At 41.9% G+C, this 27177-nt stretch overlaps 1 protein-coding gene across 1 annotated transcript in view; it reads left to right on the forward strand.

Annotated features, from left to right (window-relative positions):
• LOC145767359 (rotatin-like) overlaps window positions 1-20818 on the forward strand; it is a 72710-nt gene extending 51892 nt beyond the window's left edge. Inside the window, 24 exon segments of the mRNA XM_082579169.1 lie at window positions 4688-5286; window positions 5365-5566; window positions 5946-6199; window positions 7446-7799; window positions 8025-8246; window positions 8744-8869; window positions 9508-9732; window positions 10157-10267; window positions 10427-10631; window positions 10961-11052; window positions 11326-11377; window positions 12698-12884; window positions 13050-13309; window positions 13625-13753; window positions 14122-14262; window positions 15867-16043; window positions 16307-16441; window positions 16997-17109; window positions 17514-17610; window positions 17920-18110; window positions 18307-18460; window positions 18664-18780; window positions 18866-18969; window positions 19745-20818. Of these exon segments, the coding sequence (XP_082435295.1) occupies window positions 4688-5286; window positions 5365-5566; window positions 5946-6199; window positions 7446-7799; window positions 8025-8246; window positions 8744-8869; window positions 9508-9732; window positions 10157-10267; window positions 10427-10631; window positions 10961-11052; window positions 11326-11377; window positions 12698-12884; window positions 13050-13309; window positions 13625-13753; window positions 14122-14262; window positions 15867-16043; window positions 16307-16441; window positions 16997-17109; window positions 17514-17610; window positions 17920-18110; window positions 18307-18460; window positions 18664-18780; window positions 18866-18969; window positions 19745-19891 (4394 nt within the window). The 3' untranslated portion in view covers window positions 19892-20818.
• Window positions 20819-27177: the final 6359 nt, after the last annotated feature.

The following is a 27177-nucleotide window of genomic DNA, read 5'->3' on the forward strand; positions in this document are numbered from 1 at the left end:
CCTCTGGTGGCTTGTGAGGCTTAGGGATCGCAACTACTAAAGCTCTTCTCCAGATTTTTGGGATTGTGAGGTGGTGCAGGCAGGAAGAGAGGAATCTACGTAACCAGGACTTCAGGGCATGGCCAGCATGGAGCACAAGCTCAGGGCAGATCTTATCCGGCCCTGGAGACTTGTGTGGTTTCACTAGGCGGAGGGCGGTGGCGAATTCATCTGGGATGAAGTTTCCAGAGATTGCTTCCTTTTGTGGTGTTTCCACTCGCCAAAGGGCAGATACTTCCTTGGCAACAAGGCGGGATGCCTTGCGGTCCTTTGTCTTGTAGACCCCGTTCTGCACTAGCTGGGAAGCGATGGCATTGGCAGAAACGGGGCACTGACGAGGGGAGTTTGCTGAGCGCCCATTGAGGTTGTTGATAATGCTCCATGCTTTGTGGCTTGAGTGTGAGAAGTCGATGGTTTGGACTGCTTCGTTCCATCGCTCAAGCTTCTTTGTGTCCAGCCGCTCAAGTAGTCTGGTGGCGGCGGTGTTAGAAGCAGCACCACTTGTGGCGCCTAGGTATGAGCGATAGAGAGCTTCACACTCAGAGTCCCAGCATGGTGTATAGCTGGTTCGATGATAGCTGTATAGCTGGTAATAACTGCAGCCTTTGCCGCAGTTATTATGGCATTGCAGAAGTCCTGGTATGCCTCGTCTGCCTTGCATGTTTCAGGTGATGGTAACTTTGCAGCAGACTCATTGGTCAGTAGGCTGTATTGATTCCAATCGGCTTTTTAGAAGTTCCATCGCTTCACCGGTGAACTCGAGACAGGAGCCACAAGTTTTGGAGCGATGATGAGGGACGGCCGGTGTTGGGACCGCGGGAACTTCTCAAGCACACGTCTGCCTAGAAGAGAGCTGTCGACACTTGCGAAGGCCAAGTCAGGGTTTGTCCCTGTTCCCCAGCGGCCGGAGTGGAGACTGGCTGGTTCCTTTGGGTTGAATGCACTCCTTCAATCCTTTGGGTTGAAGGAGTGCAAGATGGTTTGTAGAGGCCCAGTCAGCCAGCAATTCTCCGTCGTTGCTTGTGTTGTTGTAGTCGATGTGCTGGCAGTTGAAATCGCCAGCGTAGAGACTGGGGGAGGGGAACGTTGGAAGGGATGTTGGCAACATTCGCGAGGGTGGGGGCTTGTAGATGTTGTAGTCTGAGATACAAATGCACACCCACTCAATCTCAGCATCAATTGGAGATTGGTCAACAAAGGTCCACTTCAGGCTCTCATGCACAAACGTGGCAATGCCGTGCTTCCTGCTTAAGGTAGACCCGGCTAGCGTGTAGTTGGGAATAGCTAGCCTATCTGCAGAGGTACAGTGGGTCTCTTGGAGGAGGATGACGAGTGCCCGGTTGGTATGGGCAAGCTGCTCCACAACTTTGATCTTGCTTGTTGTGTAGCCTTCTATGTTGAGCTGCAGAATGGTGGGGCGTCTGAACTTGTCCATTGCCCCTTGCAGCGGTGCCGTCCGGGTGGAGGGTCTTGGTTGACAAGTTTCATTTGGCATCTGCTTGGGTGCAGATGTTACTCACAGGATGGGGCACGAGGAGCCACTTGTCGTCCATTCCAAACACGCGCATTAAAAAAACAATATATTTTTCTGTTCAAGATAACATTTTTCATGAAAAGCATTGCCCGTTTAGGCAGCTTCACTCATGGAAGCCATGACATATTTTTCTGTTCAATATAAGTATAACATTTTGTGTGAAAAGCATTCTGGATAAAGCAGCTTCACTCATGAAAGCTATGAGTATGACATATTTTTCTGTTTAATATTATATTTTGTTTGAAAAGCATTGCCCTAATGCCTTACTTGCCAAGCTGATACAATCTGTAGACTTTGCTAGGAAACCACCTAAATGAACCGGCTCTGCACCTAAATATCTGCACCTGAACGGGCTCTGCACCACAATGCTCTGCACCTAAATATCTTGACGCCGCAGTGTGCGCGCCTATTTGACTGACTCCAAACTGTCTGCGCCTAAAAGACTTGCTCCCAGTCAGAAACAAGGTCGTTTCTTACACGTCAAAAACAAGGACGTTAGAAGACAATAGATAGATAGTTAGATAGTTGTTTATTGGCCTTCAAAATAAGGACAAATCTTAGAAATAAAGACAGTATGCCAACCCTGGCTATAGTCGCAGGGGCGCCACTCCGCAATGTAAAACTAAGTATACCAGAGCACATAAGATAGCAAAAAACATAAAAAATTAAATGCAAAACTCAGTCTTATATTGCATTTTTGGCCCAGGGAGAATAAAAAAAGATGGAAGGGAGTAAAAAAGGAAAATCTTAAGTAAAAAGGAAAACTGTTGAATATGATTTGATGTTTTTTGAAGAAAGACAGAATTGCACAATTCACCACAACATTAATCAACACCTCACAGGTTGATGGTTGAACGGAAAAGGCGTGCTAGGAAAAAAAAAGATATAGTCAAAGAAACAAGAAAATACGGTTGTAGTTATGAACATAGTAGGGGTTAATAATGGACATCAAAACAAAGGTGAAAATACTGCACACATGGGCCGTCACCCACATGGTCTCGCTCGAGAGGGTTTCGCCCGAGAGGGTTTTGCCCAGATGTCGTGTGTCGCACCATGAATCGCTTCAAACTCTCAACTACAAAGCATTACATGATTTATGGACACTTTATGTTAGCCTGTTAATAGCCTTTGTGGTGGTTTAATTGCCCGTTTGCAACACTAGCACCACATGTTGGTCTCGATTTTGTCAACAATATCAAGAGCTTTGGTGATATTGATTGTTGACCCCATTGTGATTGCTGCTGTACAAAGATTTTTCATGGCACACGTGACATTTGTCAGGAAAACTCATGTGTGATGAAGATATAAGACAAAAACTTTTTTTGGATAAAAGTCTTGTAAAAGTAGCCTGTGAAAAATGAATCAATTACGAGAAGATTTGATGCTGGACGTGGCAAGCCAAAACAAGCTGACATCAAAACTAGGCAAGGACTTTCTTTGACACAGTTTGTCACGTTTGATAGCAAACCATTTTTTCAAATTTAGCAATCCTCAAATCTTTTCTTAAAAAGCCTGACTACAGCATAAGAAAAGGAGGAGAACGTCATTTGCAGAGCGATTATAAACTCTTTGAGAGTTTGCGTTGACTTGGAGAGAAGTGAAGCTTGTGACCAATTTTTTACATTCTTCCAAACCTGGAAAAAAATTCAATATTGTGTCCAGGTTGCAGCAAAGTAAAAAAGGAAGATTCCTGACATGCAACAACGTTCCCACAGGTCTGGTTGAGAAAAGTGTTTGTAAAGTTGTCACAATGAATATGCGCAGTTCGGGAAGCAAGTTGCATTCGTGTTCTTCAATTAGGTGAACTATTTTAATTGTGTAATTCTGTTGTGGTGTTTTCAACGATTACTGACCGTAGTAAGTTTAGTTACGCAATCTTTTATTGTGATATCTGCTAGAAATTTTGTATACGGTACGTGACATTCTGGAAACTTCTTTGACTTGTTGACGAGAAGAATGAGTTTGTAGGCTTTGGTACATGTTACAAGTTCTTATATAATATTACTCTAATCTGTGGAAGTTTCTGGTCTAAGCAAACCTGTTATAAATAACCGTGTGATTTGATTACAGTTATTATTTGAGTTGTGTATGGTGGGGAATCTAGAAGTTGTAATGAAAAGTATATTAAAGACGATTGTAGACAATGTAGGGTTTTAAAGGATATTGATTAGATTGGAAAACTGGAAGTTATTGCCAATTGTAAAGTAGCTGTTGCAAGTAGTAGTGTATCTTTATTTTGAAATCGAAGAAGACGTTTGCTGTTCAGAATTTGATTTTATTACGTGTTGGAAGTGGTAAACCATTTGTCAGTTCAAGCATTTCATCTATCATCTCACAAGTAGAACTATTTGACTATTTATCTGACTGTGTCTGATATTCTAATAAACTACGTCATCAGTCTTTCCAAAGTCTCAACGTGTAAGAACTAGAATGAATTGTGACAAACGTGTTTGTTTTGTATTGGATGTTTGAACTGATGAAAGTTAAGTTATGTTACGAAAAAATGATACAATAAAATCTTCTTCACTGTCCTTTAGTGGCAGTATTACAATAAGCCAGAGCCCGAAGCAAAGCCCTCACACCATAAAAGGGAGCTATGCCAAATTCTGTTCAAATTGGTAAAGTGGTTACCGAAATGCAAATTACAATTTCGCCACTAATGGCAGTAAAAAGCTAAAAAGACCCAAAGGCCCAATCAGGGCCCACTATTAATTTTTTTGAAACTTTGGATTTATGATCAAAATTCATTAACACAAAACCAAAAAAAAGTCAAGCAAGTATAGTAGATTAGAATTTAAATTTCGTGGAGTGTATGCAACACACGACCCGACTAACTAACCCGATTCAGAGGCGGACACTCTAACTACGGAGCCACTAATGCGTTTTTTCGTTGTTTTATTTTCCTAGTTGGGACGAACGGCGGTTGGTTTCTTCGTTGCTGATTCGCATACTCAAGCAACTAGTGTTAAGCTCAGCGAAAGCAAGGCGAGCAAGCTTTGTCATTGTCTCTCACATCAAATAGTTGTACTACCAACCGTCGTTACTGCAACATCACCTCTTTCAATTGCTTCGTGCTTTGCAAGTAGATGCGGTCACTGATGCATTTGTGTGCAGGTTTGACAGACTTGCTGATGGTCGACACCCCACTCTCACTTGTGCCTCGAGATAAAGCCGATTGCTTCCGTATCCGTCGTTGCGTCTTCCAGGAAGAGGCTGTTGTTAGGATGCTTTCCGTATTCCGATCAACATCCACCGAGTCATTAGTGAGGATCGGAGCTCTTCGTCAGCTGGCCACCATGTTGGATGATCCAGGTCTCCACAGCGCCTTCCTCGGGCACGGCGGTTTGGAGTATGTCGTCATTCAACTGAAGACGCTTGTCGAGCATGATGTTACTGTTCTTACAGATGATGCTAAACCTGCCTTAGCGGCTTGTATCATGATCTTGAAACTACTATTGAGGCGTGACGCCTTGTCACGTGAACGTTGGTCACATGACCGTTCCTTATTGGTCAGTCTCTTACGAGCGGCGGATTTATGTCGACTCTCTGTTGCGTCACTATCAGAGATCTCGGTGGTTATTGCTTTGTTAGTGTTCCATGACGTGCTCAGGGAGTACAAGCGACCGAAGGCAGAGCTGATGAAACCTCCCGATGGCCATCGATGTGAGGCGTTAGAACTGAGCTTGCCCGCTTCCATTGTGACGCGGTTTCAGGTAAGAAGCAATTGTCTCAGGTGTGTTCCAGGAAGACAGGTTGGTTGGTTACTGACTACAAGTTGTATTTTATTTAAGATTCCGTTCCTATGTCCCACTCACCACACTGTGAGTATATATCGCACCCTAGTGTGCACCCCTTCTTCGGCCTCCGATCCCCTGCTGTCCGGCCCTTCAGCTGTAGCTCTGAGGACGGCGTGGAACTTGGCTCAATTTGATGGGGACACAGTTTCTCTGTGTGCGGTCATGAAAGATAGAGCAGAAGATGACACAACACCGGGTGAGCTTTGATGTCAGCAGCCGTTTGTTGCAGCACTGGCCAGACCAAGCTACTGATTGTTTCAACCAACTGCGCATCAAACTGTTGTGAGATACTTTATTCAAATGAGTTAAAAATGTTATTGGTCGAAAATTTAATGCAATTTTGTTCAAAAGGACAGAGAGTATTGCTCTAAATTGGCAGATTCAAGTTTATTAAAGAGATGTCGCCACACGAGTATGGCTTCGTCAGTGCATTTTTTATTTAAATAGAAATTTTTATTCCAGTATCTATAAAATATATTTGTTCTCGCTGTACCTTCTGGTAGCAATGCCTTGTTTGGTAAAATTGCCTGATTTTGTTTTTTAATCGTCTAAATGTAAAGCACTGCTCATTACAGTCTGTCACGATAACCTGATCGACCTTCGCTTGAAAGAAGAGGATCTTCTAGCCCTCACTCTCTCACATCCGCTCACACTGGCATCATTTCTATCTGGCGCCATTGCAACCTCCCAGTCGCACTCCTCCGCAGGTGGCGCCTTCACGCTGATGCGCGTTGCCATTATGTCATCAGCTAACCGGCCTTCTTGGGAACACATCATCTTCCATTCAAGCAACAAATTATGGAAAGACGTCATCGCAAAATTCCTTCAGGTACTTGCACTGCTTCCATTCACTATTGCGGCCACTCGTGACGCTGGTTTCTGAACTGTTCCTGTGAGGCCAATTAGGAAAAATACCCAAATTTGCGACACGTCAACTGAATGTGAGGCACTATTTTGCATTACCTCTTACTTAGCCATGGATGTCCTCAGTATCAATGAAGTATCCACGCAAATATTACGTCATATCGCCTGTAGACTGTGGTGGAGATGAAGCAGCTTTCGGTCTCCGGGCGTCATCAGTACCGTGCTTTGTTCTGAAAGCTGAACATTCTATCCCGTGGCTCTCCGTCTTCCATTCATAAATGGCTTGTCGAACTCTTGAGATAACTTATTAACTTCCGAATCATATCATGCGTCATCATCTGACAGACCAATTGTCTACCACAAACAACACTGACCTGGCTGGCTATTCATCAACACCAGGTCGTATTTAAAGCTTGATACGCTCTTGGTGTCTGATAATGTCTATTGGTGTCTAACGCTGAAGTTTTAGGTCAGCGGTCGGCAACTTGCGGCTTCGGAACGGCATGCGGCTTTTTTTCTCTGGCTCTCGCGAATGCGCTATGCAATGAAGTTCAGGAGCAGAAATCACATTAACTGCGTGAAATAAATCATTAAAAGAATATGTGTAGGCTTACGTTTATATCTGACCATGAACCGATTAGTTGTGTTTCCCGGTCATGTTAAAAGTTGACAGCTGTTGAAATGGTAACTACAAATCAGTTCTGGTGCGGCCAATGCGTTAGGTTTTTGCTGCAAGCAGTCAGTTAGATGGTGCGGCTCCGAGCAGGTTTTAGTTTAATGGAGACGAGACCAAATGGCTCTTTCAATGCTAAAGGTTGCCGACCCGTTTTCTAGGGCTAGGCCATGGCATTGTGTGCATAATGCATATATTTTGACGTTTCCTGTATATGACACGTCTGACTTCTTCAAGGAGCTTGATCAGGCGCTGACTGCCTGTCTAGCATGCGGATCACGCCAGGTTTTTGATATATGAAAACAACGAATTGTTATTTTTGCCAAAAGTGAAAGATTTGACGTTGCGTTTATTACATATATACACTGGGCTATATCCAGTGATGCGTGTCAAGAGTGTACAAATAGTTAAAATACACCCACCATTCCACCAACTATAATTTTGATGTCAACTTGCTTTTGACCCAAAAGTGTTAAGAGAGAAGAATGTATTTTACAATTATCTTTTTATTTCATTGCTTGGCGCGTCTCGTTCGCAGGTGGCGCCCTCATGCGTTGAAGATGAGATGCTTTTGTCAAATCTCATCTCTCTTCTTAATGAAATCTTTGGAATCATGGAGAATCAAAGTGTGGACTCTTGTGATGATGCATCACATGATTTCGTTGGTTGGTTGTTAAGAGATTGCATCCTCTCCCAGTCCCAGGAGATCCTGGAACACAATGAGAGTCCTCTCTTGAAGATCTTGAAATCATCGGAACCCCAGTTGGATCCTAGCTCTGGTGGTGACCCACAGTTGTCCGCGCCAGTGGTCGCCCGCCGGGAGCTGTACAAGGGAATCTTATCTTTGTTTTCGAGGATCGCTCGCGTCCTCTGTCGTCATGACGACCTCGAGGTGACCATCGATTAGTGATTGCACTTTGTTGGTTGGAAGTAAACCGTAGAGGATAATATTGGTGTTTAAAGCGGCTGTTGTAGTGCTTGTGTTGCTTCGTATTTATAACAAAAATAAAGAGCAAATTTCAAGCTATTTAATCGCAAGAACTAAAATGATCAATTCGCCACATTTCAAAAACATTGTCTAGTAGCTTTTAAATGAACTAAATTTCTACAACTTCAGATTTGTTCCCGTTTTCACCGCGAACTCCGCGCGGTCATCCTAATGCGTCTTCGATTGGCCGACGCCCCCCAGTTCTACGACCTGCCTTCCATGGAGGCCACGCTTGAGTGCCTAGTCCATGTCAGCGCGACCCGAACCGAGCGGGGAGGAAGTCACCAATACCTCCCTGCCGACTTTACCGACAAGGCGTTATCGCAACAACTGCTTGGTACTTTGTTGGAGGTGCGTGTCTTATCAACTGATCACTGACTGTGGGTGCGAGTAACAATGTGTACAAAATATGATGTTAAATGAACGAACATGTATAAGTTATACACTACATGTACTTTGAAATTGATTGAATGTTGCATTGTTTTGCTAATGAGTGGATGAAGGTTGCTGACGACACCTGGAGATGTCTTCGGCTTGCTTGGCTTGATTGCTAGAGATCTGGTTGTGTGGTTAAGCTTAACTTGTATCCCAATTTTTTTTCACTAGTTTTGGTTAAGTGCGCCATCCAACTGATTTGTGGTGGAAGAGACTGCGCACATCACATAATGCTCTTTGTTCGGCCATTGTGCAGTCATTGATGTGTTCGCCTGGTTATGGCAAATAATGCACCAAACCGATTTCCAATAAACGACAATCGCAGTGCGCACAATGACGGTTCAACGATCACTCCATCAAATTGTGTGGACGCCAATGCAAGGTTTTACCTGACTGTCTTTTGACTACTACAGATTGTTTCGGCCTTCCACATTGGGAGCGGTGCCAGTAGTTTGTCGTATATGGGCAAGGGGGTAAGCAGATGCGCTACCCAGTGTATACTTCACCTCTCCAGGGAAATGGCAAGTTTTGGAATGTTGGTGAGCATAGTTAGGTCAGGTCGTTGCGAGGTGGATTAAGTCACTCCCCTATTCCAAGTACATTTTTAATAAAGGAATGTTCGTCTACTCAAACCATTCAAAGTGCTTAAGCACAACAGAGCTTTGGTAGAGTGTTCACTTTGTTCTACCACATAGATTAGGATGCATCAAACCCCAAAATAAAAATTCATGGCAATATATTAAAGGTGAAGGTTACTACTAGAAAAAAATCCATTATGTAAAATATCATAAAGTTTGGATGAACTCTTCTGGGCCACATAAGCCGTGAGAATTTGAATTTTAAAAGTTATTTAGATACGTCCAGATGTGAGGGCACATTTCAACACTTGCAGTTTCTTACAATTATCTGAAAACAGTTATGATTTTGGCCAATGTTGCGCAATCTAGATTGGAAATGAATTACTTTGACTGTCAATTGATTCCAATGAGTCAATATTTTAACTCAGTTGATTTTTTTCATAGCCTTCCTCATTCACTACCACTCTGCGATAGGCGAGAAGTGGAAACCGTGTCAAGTTCTCTGCTTGTAGGGCAACGGCAGTTGAAAATAAAAATATATGATTCGATCTTAGCTATTGCCAGTGTGCTGATATTGAACGTGGAGTCATTCCTTGCAGGACTGGCCCAACTTGCTTGAATACACTGTACCGAGCCAGCGGCCTGGCCAGTCCCAGGGTGTTGAGAAAGTTGGCCTGGAGTGGCTGGTACCACTCTGGTCCGCACGAGATCCAAGGACGCGATTTGCCGGCCTTGCCATCGCCACTATGACGTCACGCACCAAGCAAGGATCCACCGCGCTCGCGAGTGGCTTCCAGAAGTGCCCGGGCGGCCTTTGGAACACTGTGAGTGATGACGATTGATAATTGGAAAGCTTGTTGCACGACTGAAAAACAAACAACTTTAAGCTTCAGTAGTTTCCCTTAAATGGGGTTTGAACTTCTTACGCTGAGTGATCAGCTCATCGAGGTTGGCAGTGAAGATTCCAGTTCTGGTTGCCGTTGATGATGGGAATCAACCAAGTCCTTGGCTTGGTTTTTTGATCTGTATTTTATTGCTATTGTTGTGCAGTTGCGTAGGCTTCTACAGCTTCGCCATATATAATGAAGATGTCTTCATCATTAGTCCAAGATCTAACTTTAATTGCGCATTTTATCGATTGTTAACAAAGCTCCAGGATTGCTGGACGATTGAACTGTATATTCACGATTTACAACATTGGTTTTCTATTATGTGACTATGAAATCTAAACAGCTGTTTCCCATCCAGGCCCTGTGTGTGGCACTGGACCACTCCGAGTGCAGCTCTGTGCGAAGCCAAGCCTTCAACTTGCTCAGCAACCTCGCATTGTATGGCTTCGACAACCGGCGGGAATGGCAGGTGGGGAGTGTTGAAATATATTAACAACAGATGAAGTTATGCCTCATCAGATCTGGGCAAGACACAGAGTGACTTTTTCTCATCGACGTAAAGCTTTTTTGAAAGTGGCATCGTTAAAGTTCACGAAAGCAAACACATCGACAAATATTTTGCTTCCAGAGTCCTGTCGTTGAGGAGGAAGGCACCGGGGCCACTATCACTGGAGTCCCAGCTTTACTGGCTCTCCTCCATCACTCCCACCTCTACGAGCACATCTCTCTCATCTTCTCGCGGTATTGTTCCTCAACGTCCGTCCGTTCCCCAGCGACTCCGCATCCACACGTCGGGCCATCCAACTCCGAGGCATCAATCGCATCCATAGCAGGTATTGTGATCATGCCGAATTATATTTACGTTCATTCAACGTTATGTCACGTTAAAATAACTGACTCTATGCAGATTCTCGTAGTTCGCAGTTAACGCTTGCACTTTTGTTATATTTTTCCGCATACCACATTGCAAAAAAAAAAGAAAAAAAGATGACAATACTGTTTGAACCGACATTATTTAGTCTTTGTCTCATTGCTGAGATCGTGGTGGTTTGTGTAATAATGTCAGGGGTGTACGTCTGTACGAGGAAATGTTGAATCTGCATTGCGACATTCACGTAACTACAGTGATCAACTGATCATGCTTCCACCGATTGCTTTGCAGGTTCGACGAACTGCACCGAGCACAGCAGCCTGACCCCAGCCACGCAACCGTCCCTCTCCAATCCGTTCCCTTCCCTAATATCGTCTAACAAGGTGCCCACCTAAGGTTTTTATTGTCTGCAACGTGATTATGTTTTGCAATTTATCACAAGTCCACACTGTCGCGGTTATGTAACATACATTGAAATCGTGATTGGGCTTACCTGAAAGATTTTGGGCATTCCAACAATAAAGTTTAAATCCACGTAACTGCGTACAGTAAAACAAATGTAGTTTCTCAACGTCTTGCGATCATTCTTGATTCTCGCATGCGCAAACGCGCTCGCGTCATTGGTTGTCCGCAAGTGACATCTATGTTGTCCGCAGATGACCATGTCCTCCGACCACGCAACAAGTGGACCTTCCATTCAATCGCAAGGTGAGATACATATCAACATCAACCATTGTTCGGTACCGCATTTACGAAACCATTTCAACTAACCAACCGTTTCATGTGATGTTGTTGCATTGAGCACGAGCTTGCAGAGTAGCTTAACATTAACATGTTCGGACTTGGGTTTGAAAACCAAACCCGGCTTGCTTTTATGGAGCTTTGTTACGTCACAAGTGACTGTCGTTTAGACCAGGGCTTCCAAAACTGGGGATCGCGACCCCCCAAGGGGTCGCAGAGAGTATACCAATGTGCACAAGGTATTGCATATTAACACTTCTGTGCGAGATGCTGTGAAAGTTATTAACTTTATTAAGAGTCGCGCACTCAATGGGCTGCCCGTATTTTTGAACATTTATGAGGTGAAATGGGAATCGGAGTTACAAACTCTTTTACTGCATCATGAAGTGAAGTGGTTTTCAAAAGTCAAAGCCTTAAAATGGCTAGCCAATTAACGTTGAAAACTGAAATCGTGACTTTTCCAACAGAATAAAATTCAGTCTTGGTCCACCATTTTCTCAATAACATCTAGTTTTTGAAATTTTGTCAGATGCCAGATTTGCTTGAAAAACTAATCGAATATAATTTGTCCCTCCTAGGAGAAAACATTAATATTTTGCATTGAAATCTAAAATTGATGCGTTCATCAAAAAATTGAACATCTGGAAACCAAAATTTCAAAATGATTCATCTGAAATGTTCTCACTGCGCCTACCGTTCCAACCTAAGTAACATTGAAACCGTCTTGAGACCAGCTTTAACAAACCATCAGCCACGGGTGGACTTGCTTTGTAGCAGAAAGCAGTCACACCTATCACACTGAATATGCGTTAAACGTGTTTGCTTTTTTGTTTTGTTTCCAGTAGGCTACCCAGTACCCATGGGCCTCGTTGTGATGGTCAGAAATAAATAAAAAATAAAAACACACCGAACTGAGTGCCGGTAAATTGTATTTGGTTTTCGTTTGATCTAAGCTTTTCAATAATTACCACAAATGTATATTTTGCACTGCTTATCATTTCAATCGTAAGGGGTCGCCAACATTTTTAAGACATTAAAAGGGGTCGTGAGCAAAAAGTTTGGGAAGCCCTGGTTTAGACTAATCATCAACGAACCCGTGAAAAGGAAAATTTTGAATCAATTATTGGCAGACTTCATTTTTCTGTCAAGACAGCTTGAATTTTATCCAATTTCGGCTGTACGTCATTTTTGCGTTGGCCAATTATTGTTTATATGCTGCCTTACGAAATAACAAAATGTGACGACACAAGTGGTTGAACAAGCTCAGATTTAAAGTTGTCCGCGTAGATGATGACGCGACGTTGCATCCATTCTCCGCCCTAACCGTGGCCACACTGCCTGAAGAGTGGCGCTCTCTGTCCACCCCCTGCCTCCTTTCATCGGTATGCAGGTTCCTATGCAACATGATGACGTTGGCACCCCACGACACAATGCAGTCGATCGCACATAGTGGCACGATGTACCTACTCAACAGGTTTGCTAACTTCAAGTCACTTTGTTTTTATTGCAAGGTCAAACATTGTCCACATGTTACTCTCCATTTTAAATATTAACAATTTTATTAATTTTCTTTCGTTACTTTGAACATTCTTGTTACCGTTGGATGGCCTACTTCATACAGGTCCCATGTGTTTTGCAGTGTCCTTGATGCTGATCGAATCCAGGTTTTGTTTGACAAGCTCTCCTCTCCCCCATATTGCCAGACTGGCTCCAACTTCATCACGAACTCCACCAAGCGGCGTTCCACACTGGCGGAAGACCTACTGGAGCAGCACAAGTTGATCGCGTGCCTGCATCGGCTCGTCGCGTCCACAGATGCAGGCATCGCATCGAAGTTGTGCTCCGGGAGTGATGCGATTGTGAGGAACACGATGTTGGGGTTGACCCTGCGTCCGATAGGTAGGTTACTTGGTGGTGGCACCATTGGTGGTTGGATGCTTAGTTGATTGGTCGGCGTCAGGAGGGTTTTGCCTTGTTTGGGTTTAAAGTTTAATTTCATTTTGCCTCTGATGCAATATATCAAACAATACGTCTGATGAACACCGTTAAATTGTGCCGATTGCGTTTCTCTGATGTGAATTATCCACCACACGTCATAGCTCGGGTGTGTCGGTTTGAAAATACGTCGGTTTGTTGTGGAATAAGTGATGGTAGCACCACAATAAATTTTGTATTAATGTTGATTGTTGAGTGTTAATGTTGGCTTGTCATCAGATGATACTTGGACTACTAAAGTTACTGGCGTTTATCAATCTATTCTCGACCTTTTTTGTGTCCTGCTCCACCAAACACTGAAGAGCCCGCTCCCCCCCACCTTCATCAAAGACTGGCACATCCTATTCGGTGAGTCTCGGTGGGCTATAAATACGAAATAAAGCATCAATTGCTTCCATGTATGAAGAGCTAGGGAAGTGATATATTTCTGTCCATTTTATCTGTTTAATAGTGGGCAACTGGGCATGCTTACATGTATAATAAACATTCGTATATGGTATGCTGTGCTTTGGTCATCACCTGAGCGTTGTATCTGATCAGTGATCAGGTTGTGGTACATAGTTGTGCCGCCGCCAACCCAAGCAATTGAGGTTAGCATGAAGACCAGCAAACACTAAACAATGTAAACAAAACACCAAACATAATTTGAGTGTGTTCATTGGTGGAACCCAAAACATTAACTAATTTGATCTTATTTCGTCTTTATCTTTTTCCAGCATTCTTCACCTTCATCCTCTCGGATGACAACCATGTTGCTCTCCATGCCATCTGTTGCAGGATGCTTACTCTCATCTTTCGCTCCGGGGTCAATACGATCCAGAAGCCCAGCTTGACTTCAGTCTTGGAGCAGCCAAAAGGTTGGTTTCTTTGCCTGCTGGTCGCGACTTTCATGTTCCTCACCAAGTTGTTGTTCATTGGAACATTCCGTGTCGAACACCAGACAAAGATGTGCAGTTTTTTATTTAAAGCTGGTATATTAATGTACAATCAATCAATCATTTTATTTTTCGTCATTAACGCGTCCGGGACAAAAAAGATACTAACTACTAAAATCGATATAAACCTACCAGCACGTTAATGAACGGAAAAAGGTGGCAAAACCTTGAAAGGTTTAAAACGTGCCTGAATGAAAAATTATGTTGTAGGCTATATATCATTATATCAGTAGTTAGCACGGCCACAAAACCCAAATTAAACAAAAACAAAACGTTTTAGTATGTAAAAACCAATAATGCTACTATAATTATTAATAAGTTAACCTTTGGTGTATAATGAAAAATTAAGGCTGAACAAAGTGTTAGTGAGATTTAATCAGTTTTTTTGAGTCTATTCGAAAAAGGATATGAATTATGAAATGGAAGACAGTTTTTTCCACTTTGACCTTTTCTTTTTCATTCTAAAATTATTATCTGTCATTTTCTCTGCGTAGTTCAAATACACATAATGTTTCTGAGCGTTACTTTTGACTGGATTTGTTGTGACCTTAGGTCAGGATCCTCTAATGACCGTTAAAAAACTTTGTCATGGTCGTTTTATGCTTTTGATATTGATATAGTTTCATAAAGTATCTAGCTTGAACGTATTATTGGAGATTCCAATTTTAATATTTTGAGAATTGCACATATTCATTTGAGAATATATTCACATTCCGTAAATACGTCAAATCACATTTTGTCTGGTTGCTCTGGGTAAATTTTTTTCTGTATCAACCTGTTTTCAAACTAAACTCCGGATCCGGATTCTGTTTCCACAAAAGCAAAAAAAAAACTCTGCTCCGACTCCGGTTGTGGCAGCAATCGCCTTGGTTCAAAACTTGTAGAAAATAATATTGTTTCAAATGCAATAGAAACTTTCACACAATATATTGTAATTTTTGTATGCCATGATACAGTTGTAGAAAGTTTATGAGGGAATTGGGACGAAATGAAGGAAGTTTGTCTTTCATCCCATCATTCAAGTTTTCCATTCTTGGCATTTTCCATCTTCCATCCCAAAATGTACATTTCGTTTTCTCCTATACCTTGTCTCGATTGAGGTAAATGACAAGAATAGGCAAAATTTCGATTTTAATGAGAACTGATGACAATAACAAGACGTCGACCAGCAGTGCACAGTGCACACAAACCCATTCAAGTAACTTTGCTGGTACTGTTGGAAATCCACATTGGTTAAAACAATCTTTTTTAAATCCAGACGATATGACAGAGGTCTTGACTTGATTTAAAACTCGATGCGCAAAGATTATTTTTTCCCAAATTCCAGGATTTTGTTTATAAAGTATTTGAAAATAATGATGAATTTTCATGAAAATACTTTCACCTCATTTAAGGTTTACCCTACCGTTAAGGGTGGAGAGTGAAATCACAAGGTGGAGTTTAGTGACTCTCAGCCAAGAAACCTCTTGCTCCAAGCTTCATCATCATTACTAAAACTCGTCACTTATAACTTTATCGCCTCATAGCGAGTTCGTGCGACAGCGAAGTGATAGCGACGATACTGATCAATAAACTGGAAGCCCTGGTGTCTTCTCCTTCTGCTGGTATCGATGGTGACGTCAACGACAGGCTGACTGCCACTGCGCATGCGCTGCAGAATCTATTTGCTTGCTCACCAATGGCACAAAAAGCCGCTCTAACAGGTGAGATAGCTAAATGGTTCATTTGTTTATGCTTGGTTGTTTGCAATTGTGGTTGCGTGGTTGCAGTTGTTGTTGCGTGGTGGCAGTTGTTTGTATGGTTGCAGTTGTTGTTGTGTGGTGGCAGTTGTGGCTATGTGTTTGCCATTGTGGCTGTAGTTACAAAATTGCAGTTGTGGTTGTAGTTGTTGCACTTGTTCATTTATAAAGAGGTAATATTGGAGAATTGTCATTGGTGTACTACTGTACTGTACATGTGTTGATAGAGGGCTTCGTGGATCGGTTGCTGGATGAGTTGAAGAACCAGCAGCTGAGAATGACGCTGATGTTCACCACAAGGCAATCGAATTCACCCTCAATCACTGTGGCAAGCCTGCACAAGTCTCCCTCCTCAATGTCAGGTGGCTTTAGTAGAATATTTTATGAAATCGTTGTTTTTTTTCAAAATACTTACTGCACTTCACTTTAAAGCATCGAATGATCTAACCAACAATGGATTAGCTTGCGAGAATACCACAATTCCACTGCAAGCAGTTTGGTGGAGAGTGAAACTGAATCACATTGTTCGGTGCTTGGTCTGCTTTCTGCTTCCCATCTTTGGGTTGATTGCCTGCGGAGTGTCGATCTCAGTCGACAGAAATACCCACCCAGGGACATAGATTGTAGTTTGGAATCGATGGTTTGACTACAGTGCCCGTCGACCGATACAGGTATTACCTTCTTCGCGATGATATCCTGTGGTTTGGATTGCTGTGAGAATAGGGAGGGGATCATTCAGATCTGCGTGATGCAAGCATTTGGTCTGATTGTACTGTACATTGCATTGTTTGATGACAGTAGTTGTTCGCGTAGTGACACCAGTTAGCGGCGGTACTTTAGCGATCTGTTTAATATCAATAAGCCAACACAACTTTTCCCAAGTCCGGCATAATTTTGACCTTTATTAATTGTTGCAGATGATAGCGACCCCCACACCCGTCTCTCGCTACTGCTTGTATCATTGCTCAACAATCTTATGCATGGTCATGTGGGCGCCAAGGTGGCTGCTGCCAAGTCAGGCCTGGGGCAGGTATGCTACTACACATGCAGAACAAGTCACTTCACAACTCATCCAACCGATTGAACGTGATCTAGTACCCTAGTTCGGATAAAACTTGCCAGAAATATAGTTTTGCGTTAACAAACGTACTGTACCTGTTATGTGATTGCAAGCACCCCCGCTTTGATTTTGGGAATACAATCGCATTTTTCTGGTTAAGTTTAAAATATTCTCTCTTTTATAAAAACACTTTTCTGTCTTTTTTCCTAACATTTTCAAAGCGACTTCTCATGCTTATCACCCTTGAAACTATTTCATGCATGATATTGTTGTGTAGGAGATGAGAACCGGATGTAAATTAAGGAGACCTGTGGACCGAAAGCACTGCACAAATGTTTGGCAATTTCTTCATATAAGATACATTACAATTTCAGATCGTTTGCCGCTTGTGGGCGTGGACCTCCACCCGTCCTTCTCTCCTCACCCCCCTGCTGAAGCTTGCCACCACATTCACCGCTCACTGCGAACTAGGTGATCACATTGTGACGTAGCATCTTAATTGTTGACGTTGAGTGTTCAGTGATGCGGATGAGGCGATGGGACCCAATAGGGCCATCACCTCATACTTAAAAAATGTTTATTTGCTTTTCGAGTTAGATTTTTAAGAACCTTTCCAAAGACTGGTATTTGTTGGAACTGGGGTGTCATAAATGATGGCCCTGCGATATCTTGTAGTGATAACTGATACACGTTTCCCCTCTACTGGCATGGTGGTTCACTATTTTTAAAGAAATTTTTTCCAGAACGTACCTTTTTCTAAACCTTTATTATTATTTCTAGCTTCCGTCTCTCTTTCTATGAGTCAGGGCGGTGGTCAGCCATGCGTGGCGATGATGCTGGTCCGTCTGTGTCGAGATGTCCACGGTGCTGTGCTCTCCAGAACCAAGCTCCCGCCCCAGCTGCAACAGCTCGTCTTCTGCGCAATAATCAACTGCGCCCAAGTGCAGGAATGCAGGGCGCTCATGTGGAAGGTAGACGAATCGACCAATATCGTGGCGGGATACGGTTACCTTAGCTACAAATAACATCACAATTAGAAGCATTTTAAACTGCTGCATTGATCGTTAAGTTTTGTTTGAAATCGCACCCTTCTACTCGTCGTATGAAAGTCAAGCGTTTTCCAACTTTGTTATAGGAAACCTCAATCAAACTTTATTTTTGTTCCAGAACAATTTATTGGAATTATTTTCCTCAGCCGCCGATAGAGGGCAGCACCCTAAACGTTCGAAGCATCAGTCCATTCTGCTGGACCAGTGGATGCGCGTTCTGCTCGCTCTTTCCTTCCACACCGACGGCCAGCTCAACGTGCTCAAAATCCGAGGTGCAAGCGGCCGGCTCCTCAATGAGTGTTACTAATCAAATTTCTCGTGTGTGCTGAATATAAGATTTGTAGGAAAATCGCTATATGTTGTCTGTGAAACACTTGAGCAATATTGTGTTGACCAATGTTTTACATTTATTTGTGAAGTTGTTTTGAGATTATGATTCGTGTTTTTCCTGTTGCTAATCTACTTCTAACTTTAGATTTGTTTGAAATTCTGATCGAGCTTCACTCTGTCAAAGATCGCAGCAGCCAAGTGATGCTAATCATCCGTAATTTATGTTTCCACGCTTCAAGCAAGCACAGGTTGAGCGCCAATGGTGAGTTATCGGGTTTCACAACTCACACTGTTGCTTTTATGCCTTGCATTTATTTGTGTCATTATCAATCAACTCGTTGTTCCAGCGACCTTGGTTCGTCTCCTTATGAAGGAAATCAACAGCAAGTGCGAGAAATCAAAGATGGCTGCTTCCACCGCTCTCCTGTCGTTGCTATGCAACAGCCAGAAGGTGAGAACCTCAGTTTGTTTCATTTACATCGCTTTAACGTCGCCAGACGATTACCACGTATTGTAGAGTCGAAGTTTCCATACTACGTCGCATTCAGGACAAGATCATGAAATTGTTTCCCACAAACTTTCTGCATATCGCAGTAACTAAGGCCACTGCCGGTTATCGAGCGATAATTATGCTTCGCTTTCGATAAAACAACTGGTGAACTGTTTTAGGTTCCAAGAATATTACGTATTAATTACATCACTTCCATGAAAGAAATGTTGCAGCACATGTCTGTGATTCTTGGAACTGCTTTTCACTAACAATTTAACTTACTGGAATTTGGCCTCAATCCTAAAAGAGCACTTTATCCAGTAGGCTATAATAATAAGCCATCAAGGAATGTAACTAGACACTAGACAGCATGTATGTGGACTATATTGTGAGAATCAAATATAAGTTTTCATATCAAATTAAACAAAAGTTTGTTCTCAATTGATGAAACAGCTTATAGGCCTAGTCGTGCTCAATTAACTGTTTGAGGTACAGTCCAGATGTTTTATGGAAAGCGAGGCGCGATAAAATATTATCGCTCGATAAGCGGCAGCAGATTGTGGGGAACTTTCTTGGTTTGGGCCGCCTCTGTGGTTTGATTGTGACCACGTCGCGCGAGGTGTCGTTCAACTTATTCGGTCCTGCCGCTACTGCCATACCTTGAGGACACGTTGTTGGGAATTATAGAAATCTTCTAAGCATCTTTCACAACTGGGTGTTTCCTTTCTTGTTTCAGGCTAAAGTCCATTTGAAGGCAGCAGGCCTGACAAGCAATTTGCAAAACGCCCTTGCACATTTGACGCTATCTAGTAACGGGAATAATATTGTTGAATCTCCCCACAAGAGGGCACTCACCACGATGCTTGGGATCATGCAGAGTTGAATGTTTCCCATGGTTGGCTTCATCTACCGCACTGTGTTGCTTCCTGATTGGTTGGAGACGATCACGTGATCATCGCCTTCGAGCTCCCTGTTGCGCAACGCTTCGAACTACGAACTTTTACTCAGAACAGCGCCGCAGACAAATCTTTTTGTTAGACTGCTGTGAAGCTGCTGGGAAGTCAATATCACGACGGCGTTCTTCGCCGACCAAGAGTATTCGATTAGACCAAGTAACCTAGGCTTGGTCGAATCGAGTCAGTTTAACTTCGCAGAGGAATGATACAATTTTCTATCAACAGCTATCTAAAAATTGACAGTTCGGTAATGCTTAATAATTTTCAAAAATGCCTGTTTATTTTTTGACAACATTGATTCAGAAGTTTGAAGTCACTTTGTTCAATCGTGCTGCTGATACGTTTCGACCGCTTGAAGTAGTCATTCCTCTAAATTGAAATTTTTTTAATTTAGACTTGTGTATGATATTGAAAGATCTCACGGCTAGACTATTGTGTGGCACGTATTAGAAGCGTATGCCACGCTCAAGCTTCAAATACAGTTTTGCTCATTGCGCTGACTTCAATAGTTCAGTGTGAGCGACATTTTTCTGTCCGACAACTTACAATAATTAATTATAATTTATGCTCTCGGACCTGTGGTTGAATCTGTGCTTGGTTGTTTGTTTCATAACGTTCTCGAAACATCGAAGGTGTTCTACATGCCACCAATGCAACAAAAGTGCTTCTACAGTATTTATGTGACGACTGGCTTCTGAAATAATTTCCGAGTTTTGAACAAACTCCGCTCGTGTGCTGTAGTGGATGGTGCATCCTGTTAAGGTTTATTTTGCGCTGCAGTTTCTGTTGTTTTTCTGTCTCTAGATTCAATGTATTTTTATAGTGAATAACTGAATATATTGCAACTTCTTCAAGCTTTGTTCGTTTGGTTTGACTTGCATCGATGATGATGCTCTAGCTGAGGTTACAATTACATCAGTAGACAACAGACATGATATCAACGTTTTTCCGGTCCTGCTAGAAACCAGAAGTGAAAAAATACGTCTCTCTTCCCTGCGGCGTGTTCCATCATGTCCACGTTGGCCTGTACTGGCCATCGTGCAGAGAGCTCTAGCGAGGTGATGGGCATGCCACAAAACCAACGATTTAGATTTAATAGACTCCTGACGTCCCTCTGGTTTAGCGGTTTTCAAACGTTTTTGTTACGCCGTTCATAAGTTCGCTGGACCGGCTACGTATCCAGCGATAGAAATTTCAGTAAGTTTTATTTGTTTATGTCTCCAGCCTTCAGCCCTTCACATGTCTCGCGGAAAGGCGAAATGGAATTGTGCTATGTGATTGTTAATATTGAATCATAGTCAATTGCTACTGTTTTGTATTAATAAGTTTAGATAATGACACTTCGTGCGAAACAAAAGCAAACCCAAGTTATGCTTATGTACGCTTGAGTAATGGAAAAGAAACCACTATGTCTATAAGAGATCTCTTATCATGTAACAGGTCTGCCGACATGATTCCTACGTGTATTTCTGAAAACGAATCTTTTACCGAACCTGATGCTATTACTCCAGATTATTTATCCATTGTTCCTCAAAAAACTAATACTTCCGAGCCGTCGCCTTCAGAAATGATGCAGCCTGATGATGGACTAAGCTAAACTAATGATAACACTAGCCAACAAAAAAAATTGTGGTGCCGAAGATATTTCAGATGTTTTTAGCTAATTTGTGGTCGCTGATTTCGAAAATGCAGTCAGTTTTTGTCCACCTGGTTTAGTTTTCTAGTTACGATGATTCCACTGCATGAGTGCACTTATGCATAATTGCTCATGTGAAATCTATTCACGAGTCGAATATATTGTGAAAAGACATAACTTAAATCAATTTCACCAAGCCAACAAAAAACCTAAAAACGTACGTGTACACAAACAAATGCGGTGGGATGGCGTAACTAATAAGACGTTGGCTTTCCAATCATGCAAACCTGGTTCGACTCCCGGCTTCAGCTGGTTGTTGAAAAAACACCGCTCACCTCTACCCAGGGTGTAATAAATTGCTGAAGTAAAGGCGGCCGAGAGAAAGGAACTGGCCACCCTACTCTCCTTAGTGCTGAAGGCTTAGTATAATGAGAACCTTATCTTAGTATGGGACCTTTACACAAACAAAAGATTAATAGGAATGGTAGCTTCTTATTTTTCACCTTGCTTAAGTGTCTTCCATAAACTTGCGCATAAGAGATCTACGAGAGTGAACCTAAAGCATTATCGCGTTTAATAGACCAGCGATAGTCAGCTAGCATGGCAGTATCCCATCTTCCTTGATATCTGACTTCCATCTCACTAAAGTCTTGATGAAATCGTTCCCCTTGCTCGTCACTCAAATCTCCAAGATTTTCAGGAAAGCAGTCTAGAGAGGATTGTGCAGAAAATAAAGTTTGATGTTCATATTAACAGCAATATCCTGGAGTCTTCTGAGTAAGTTAGACACGAGCTCTTTGCAATTGGATGTCTTTTTATTTCTCAAAATGTTCTTAACAACTTTTACAAAAGCATCCCAGGCACTCAGTTCTTTTTCATTCATGGAAGATGGGAAGTTTGGGTCATTTATTAATTTTCTGATTTGAAGCCCATCATATATGCCGGCTTTTAACTTTTCAATTGTTAATCCTAGAAATTTTGTGCAAATATATCTGAAACAATTTCCAACTTTATCGAGTGTTTACAAATTGCTTCATTACACCCAACTTTGCTACGTAAGTTATCATGAAGGTGAAAAAGCATTACTGTGCTTGCAACACCATCATTATTATTATATTAATGTGAAGAGGATGTAACACAATTTTTGATCGTTCCACCAGAGAATGAGCTTGAACATTTTTCTTGCCAGGAATCATTTCACTTCTCATAGGACAATGTTTCCTTTTCCAATGCTGATCTCTTGCCCTGCTGTCCCACAAACAAAGAAAACAAGGAAACTTTGCGTATCCACCTTGCATTCCAAGCAGAAATCCAGCCATTTTTAAATCAACGCAAAAATCCAATTGTGTTAATTAGGCCTAGCCTATATGAAATTTTTTCCAAAACAAATTTAACTTCGTTATAGCCTACTTTTCTTTGAGAAGTTCAGTTCAGTTGTATTTATTTCTGACCATCATATCAAAACAATACATGTCAACATAGCAAAGGTCGAGAAAAGGGTAGAAGCGACAAAACGCGAACGTTAAAACGTGCTTGAGACCGAAGTAAGTTATTGAGTTGAAAAAAAAAATTGGCACGGTCGCAACACCTTTAGAAAAATTTAAGGTATAAAGGAAAAATAAAATGTTACAAAACAAAAACAAATAAACAACATATATTTAGGCTATAGCTTTATTAGCCCACATAGCTTTAGCTGATATATTTAAGATTTGTATGGACAGTTGCTATGAAGATCGGCCATGGTGGTTATCAAGAGTGCTGATGGTCGTAAGGGGAACACGTCTTGATGCGTTTAGCTCATAGAAAAGAAGAGCAAGGCAGGCAAAGAAAACCCCACAAAGAAATCCTACCACCGGCAAAGCCATTTCAAGCGCAACGCACCATAGGCCTTGCACGACTCACAAAATAGATAGGCTATAACTTGACGACATGAAAACAATGACAAAAACAAACTAGCAAAAACAACATCATCATCTTGCGGAAATTCAATTATACCCAGGAAAGTTAGGCTATGTCTTGAAGATATCAAGCGTGCTTTGATAAAAGTTGCGTTGATAAAGCGATAATTTTAGACCCCATTTCCAGAGTTGTTGAATGTAGGCCTACAAGTGGTACAGATCCATAAACATTTCCATTATGCAATAAAACACATTTTAGACTTCGTTTACAGCTGTCAATAAAAAGTTGCCAATCTTGAGGATTGTATTCTGCTACACCAAGCTTTTTAAGAATACCTTTTACATCGGTACACGGGTAGTCGGGTACAGTAGGCCTATACAATATCATTTTCCTGAGAAAAATAAGGCAAGAATTCGACATGACGTTTCCGATAAAAAGTAATTACAGTAGGCTATCTGGTTCAAAAATATTTTTTCTTTGAGTCTTGAAGCCAGAAACTCAGAAGATTCCTTTGATAAATTTAAATCCCTTGCCAAGTCATTGAGTTCTCCCTGAGAAAAAGTTGACAAGGCAAAATAGCAGGAGGAAATTTGATATCAGCAAGGGTGAAATCGCTGTCAGTGGAAGCTTGCTTGTGTTCGCTGTCAGAAAGTAAACCCAATTGTGGAAACCATTCAAAATCAGGAAAAGGAAGTTCTTCTCTGTGTAGCACTGGCCCGATTGCTGAAACTAAGTTTGGATATTGCAAGGAAGTCCTATTTTTCCTGTTTATGCCTTTTATGTTTACTGCCCCAAAATAGCAGTTGCTATTCTGATTTTTCGGTTCACGCCACACCATTGGAATAGCAAACTTTAATCCTTTTCTTCTTTTGTTTGTCCATTGACATAAATGTTCTTTGCAAGTTTTGCAAACAATGTGGGGAGCCCAAGACTTATCTTGATCCCCCAACTCAACTTTAAAGTAAGTAAGATAAGCACGCTTTTACAAAATCATCGATTGATTTTCTGTTAGGCTCTAGTGACTAGTCACTGGTGTGTAATCACCACAGATGTAGCAGAAAATATTTGTGTTATTGAGACAACGTCTTCTGAATGTTGTAGCCAGCAGGGTATGGGATGGAATGGGAGACGTTTTTTCCATCTTCCATCCTGAGATTTTCTTCCATTCCATCTTAGAAATCTCTTTCATCTTCCATTTCATCTTACATCTTCACATTTTGTGATCTCCGTGTTGAGTATGCCACAAATAAACCTAAAAACCATAGGCTAAATTTAAGCTAAAAATTTAACAGCAGTATTTTCCTAAGGATTACGTACCGTTTGAATTATTGTTTGAACGTACCGTTCGAATTATTTCAGCAAGAAAAGTAATATTTTGCATGTCTTAATAAAGCGTTAGAAAGTTAATGATGGAATTGGGATGGATCGATGAAAGATTGTCTTCCATGGGAGCAGTTAGCATCCCATCATCAAGATCTTCCATTCCTTTCCATCCTTGACAATTTCTATCTTCCATCCCAAAATCTGTCTTTCATTCCATTTCATCTTCCATTCCATCCCATCCCATTCCCTGGTAGCCAGAAGCGCGCTAGATTCCCCCCCTCAAAACAAAGCACCATTATGCTGTCTTGATTTGCATCTACTAGCATTTAGCACAGAAAACAATTGTCTTGGCATAATCTGCTTTCATTGTTTGTTTTAGAATGTAATGAAAGAGTAATAATAAAGGTTGCAATCCCATAACGACAGCATTAAAACTATTGTATTTGTGCTACTTTGTAGGGCAATTGTAAAAAGTCAAAATCACTGTAACTTGAAAAGTTGACCTGGTGGAGAAAAACTGATTGCATTTTCGGAATCAGCGCCTCAAAGTTAGTCTAAATTAGTTCAAAAACTGCCGGTACCAAAATTTGTGTCGGCCAGTGTAACAGCGCTGTCACATCAAAGCTGCGTCGGTCTGAGCGGAAACGCAAGCCTGTCGATTACTACGTTGCTGTCCCTTGTGCTTGATGGTAATTTTGTGTTGTTCAATTTCATGCTGCGGCACTTGCAATGATGGCTATCCCTCGTCTTCGAGGATGATGGCCTTTGCAATAAAACGCTGTAGTTCACGAGTAATGATAGCAGTTCGTCTTTCTGGCCTATTTGAGCTGGAGTTATCCATTAGAGTCCTAACATTCCAGGTTCCAAATTTCATAGTTACATATTTCGTTTTTCGACCACAGGTAAAGTGAACCCTCTGGACGCGGTTTTCCAGACAGGTTGAGCTGAAGCAGACTATGTTCAGGGCACCTTTTCTAGCCCCTTCCCTATTCAGGGTGAGCAGAGTGGATCCTAAAGAGGGCTGCCCAGTCGTGATAACTGTTGCCGAACATCTTTCTTGCTTCTTCCAGAAGATAGAGCGACTGAATCAAGTTACCACCACTAACGTATCGGTTTCGCACTAGAAACTTCCAGCTTTCATTTTCCTGTTCCCGTTATGCATTTATCAATCGCCGTTAGGTTTGAGTGTCTTGCGAAGACGCCTGTGCGTGAATTGATTAGCGTGGACTTGATGACGCACACTTAACAATTGCACACATAAACTTGACAAGGCCATCAGCTTTATCCAATGGCAAGGCAAGCCAAGACGTTTGGAGCTGGTGGCATGCTGCAGCCTTCATCCGCCTTCACACTCACAGTCGTTGAGCCTGGCTGGCTTCATCCGCCTGTTCCGCCGTTGGGGACTTGGGTACTTTGGACTACGTTTTGTCTGACCTCTACCTTTCGACCAACCTGACATGGGTGACCCTTATGGGAGCAGTTAGCTCCCGCCAGTAGGCTACAGCTCTAGAGGTCATTGAGGCACGGAAACTCCCTCACCTCGTTAAGGTAGTAGTGCGAGGAGAGAGACACTTGCAATACTAGATGGCACTTGCAATACTAGATGTTGTAATAACGTTCTACATTCAATTGTAATTTTTATTTCCAACTGTTCTCTTTGTTGTTCAACTTTGATGACAAGTGCTTTGATGCTTAACGCCAGTGCCTGAAGCCGATGTGTTGATTTTATTGTTCACTATTGGTGAAACTACGTTTCTGTTTGCTGTGTCAGTTTGTACCAGCTCAGTGGCCGAGTGGTTTCGCCTTCGGCTCTGGTGCTGGTAGATCTGAGATCGATTCCAGGTCGGGTCAAACCGAAGACTTTAAAAACGGTAACTATTGTGTTCTATCCTGCATAGTGTAGTGAGAATGAGTCGGGTGATAATGTGATAACATCGTAAACCTGAATATAAATTAAAAATGGGCCCTGTCGCTAAAAGACCTCAGCCAAGACCTTCTTTAACTTTTAACTTAAGTTAAAGAAGGTCTTGCCTTAGCTGTTGTAGAGCGACAATAAATAAAACCATAACATTATTATTAGTTTCAGTTTGTGCAGGTTGCAGTGAAGATATTGGTTTAGCTGGTTTGATGTCTTTGAATTGAATTGTATTGTAGTCTGGTTATTTATTTGAGTTTCGAGTAATAAAGCCAAATCATGGTTACAACATGCGCTACCAGTATTTTGACCATAAAAGTAACAGTACTAGTAGCTCGCTACTGCTCCCTCTGGTTATTTTTTTCTAGTTTGTTACAATTTGCGCAAATTAATACTGATTTATGTTTTTATCAATATATATTGCAAGATATTTCATCATA

This window comes from Aplidium turbinatum, chromosome 3, assembly GCF_918807975.1.
Source record: "Aplidium turbinatum chromosome 3, kaAplTurb1.1, whole genome shotgun sequence".
NCBI classification, from domain to species: Eukaryota; Metazoa; Chordata; class Ascidiacea; order Aplousobranchia; family Polyclinidae; genus Aplidium; species Aplidium turbinatum.